Genomic DNA, 2,039 nt, shown 5'->3' with positions numbered 1-2,039 from the left:
CCTCCCCAGGACGGAGCTCCACGGGGCAGGTCTCTTGGTCACTGCTCATCAGTTCCCGTGCTTGGCAAACAGCAGTCACTCCAAACATACTTGATATCAATGAATGACAAGGGAGGTTTGAGTGGCGGCTACTCTGGGAGTTTGACCTTCCAGCTCCGCTTGACGAGACACTCCTCTGCGGTGCAGCTCGATACTGTGAGGGTCTGATGAGAACTGTGCACCCCTCCACGCACAGCTGCGCCGCAGAGCTGTGCACAGACCCACTGCAGACCATCCTTAGGTCTCATGGGCCACGGCCTTGGCAGGGGGGAGATCCCGTCCGGTCATTGAGAGGAGAAGGTTGGAATACAGTTATTAAACATGCTCTGGTTCGCGGTCTGATAAAAATATTACACTCTGTTTGCCGCTGAGAATGCTGTCACCCGGACCCCACCATGCTGCCCCAATACTGAGCTGCGAGGTTCCTTCTGGAAAAAGGTCCAGCCCACAGGTAAACACGGACAGGTCAACGACCCAGTTTCACTCCTCAGAGGGCGGGAAAGGCAAATCCGGCGTTGTCAGCGAAGAAACTCAGAGTGAATTCCAGTCGCATATTGCTAAGGGAAGCAGCATATGTTTTAAATTTAGAAGCTAATATAAATGAGCAATCTGCTGGAATGGTTTAGAGGTACGAACTCGTGGAAAATACAGCTCAAATTTCACATGCTTTTCTTGTGAAATTAGTCACCCAATTAATGACACACGGGGCAGCTGGATTCTTGCACAAAACAGAAACCGTAAGAAATATTGCATGGTTGGCACGTACTGTTCCGGGAACACAAGCTGTTTTTAGGATGGAGTGGGACTGTCTTCGGGGGTCATCCCAGCTCCCTCAGACACCGTCCCCCTCCCAGCTGGAGCCTAATGGCTACTCGGCTCCGTATAGAAACATCTCCTGGACTCGTGCTTGGCCAGTGCAGGACTGGCCACTGGAGAGGCAGCCTGGCAGGTAGGAAGGTCACCCAAGCCAAGACTCATCCCCAGCGAATGCTCAGACTCTTGGCTCGAACCCTCAGCGTTTCTACCTTTACAAGGGTCAGGTGTCAGGGTGACAGGCCCGAGGGAAATGAGGACAAGAGCTGACACGGGAGATCCTGGGACAGGCAGTGCCCCTACCAGCTCCCTTCCTGTTTCACCAGAGACGGGGCAGGGCTGCCTGGAAGAAACAGGGCTGGACCCATGGACCCGGGGAACGCGTGTGCTTCACCGAGATGAAGGTCAAGCTCCCCACCATAGGATGGGGAGGGTCACAGAGCGATGGCATCCTCAGAACGCACAGTCAAGAATCGGGCGCTCCTTTCCAGGACCACGTTTAATGGGGGCATTGAAAAGTGCAGGGCCATGCGAGCTTTTCATCAGCTCCTTCCTTAGTCCCTCATTAGCATCCTGGCTAATGAAGGGCTAAGGTCCAGTTCAAGGGTAAGGGGCAGAAGGACCACCTCCGGGTCAACATCGCGAGCTCTGTCCTACGGAAGCAGGATTGGCCTCAGTGTGCCAGACGCTGGCCAGCTTCGCAGCAGCACGAAGAACTTTCCAAGCTTCGTGCTGTCCAGACAGCTGCTGCCTCGGACACTAGTGGAAGAAGCCTGGGAGGTGGATTCACCTTCTGTGGCGGCTGTCACAAAGCGCCACAAACCTGGTGGTTTGAAACAACGAAAAAGGGTCAAAATGTAAAAAAAAAAAAAAAAAAAAGTCAACTTAATTTTTTCAAAGAGAATAAAACAACGGAAATAGAATTCTCTCACAGTTCCAGAAGGTAGAAATCTGAAAAGGACAGATGTGTCTTCTTCGAATACACTCTAACTCCTCATCCTAGGGGAACTCTCATGGGACATCGAGAGTTTAGATGGGTCCCCAATCCTGTCCAAGCGTGGCATGGGGCAGGGAGGGCTGGGCTAGCTTCTCTCATGAGCTTCTGGTAGTTTATATCTGCCTGCTTTGAGGAGGACCAGCAGGGGTTCACAGTGGGGAAGCACACATATCCAGGACACCCCCATTTA

The 2,039-nt window shown here is 52.6% G+C and overlaps 1 protein-coding gene across 1 annotated transcript in view; it reads left to right on the top strand.

Moving 5' to 3' along the window:
- UMODL1 (uromodulin like 1) overlaps positions 1 to 2,039 on the top strand; it is a 70,546-nt gene that overhangs the window by 35,366 nt on the left and 33,141 nt on the right. Inside the window, exon 7 of the mRNA XM_011372874.1 lies at positions 894 to 988. Within this exon, the coding sequence (XP_011371176.1) occupies positions 894 to 988 (95 nt within the window). The remainder of the gene's footprint in view (positions 1 to 893; positions 989 to 2,039) is intronic.

This window comes from Pteropus vampyrus, unplaced genomic scaffold, assembly GCF_000151845.1.
Source record: "Pteropus vampyrus isolate Shadow unplaced genomic scaffold, Pvam_2.0 Scaffold214, whole genome shotgun sequence".
Classification (NCBI taxonomy): Eukaryota; Metazoa; Chordata; class Mammalia; order Chiroptera; family Pteropodidae; genus Pteropus; species Pteropus vampyrus.
This window is presented reverse-complemented; position numbering and strand designations above follow the sequence as displayed.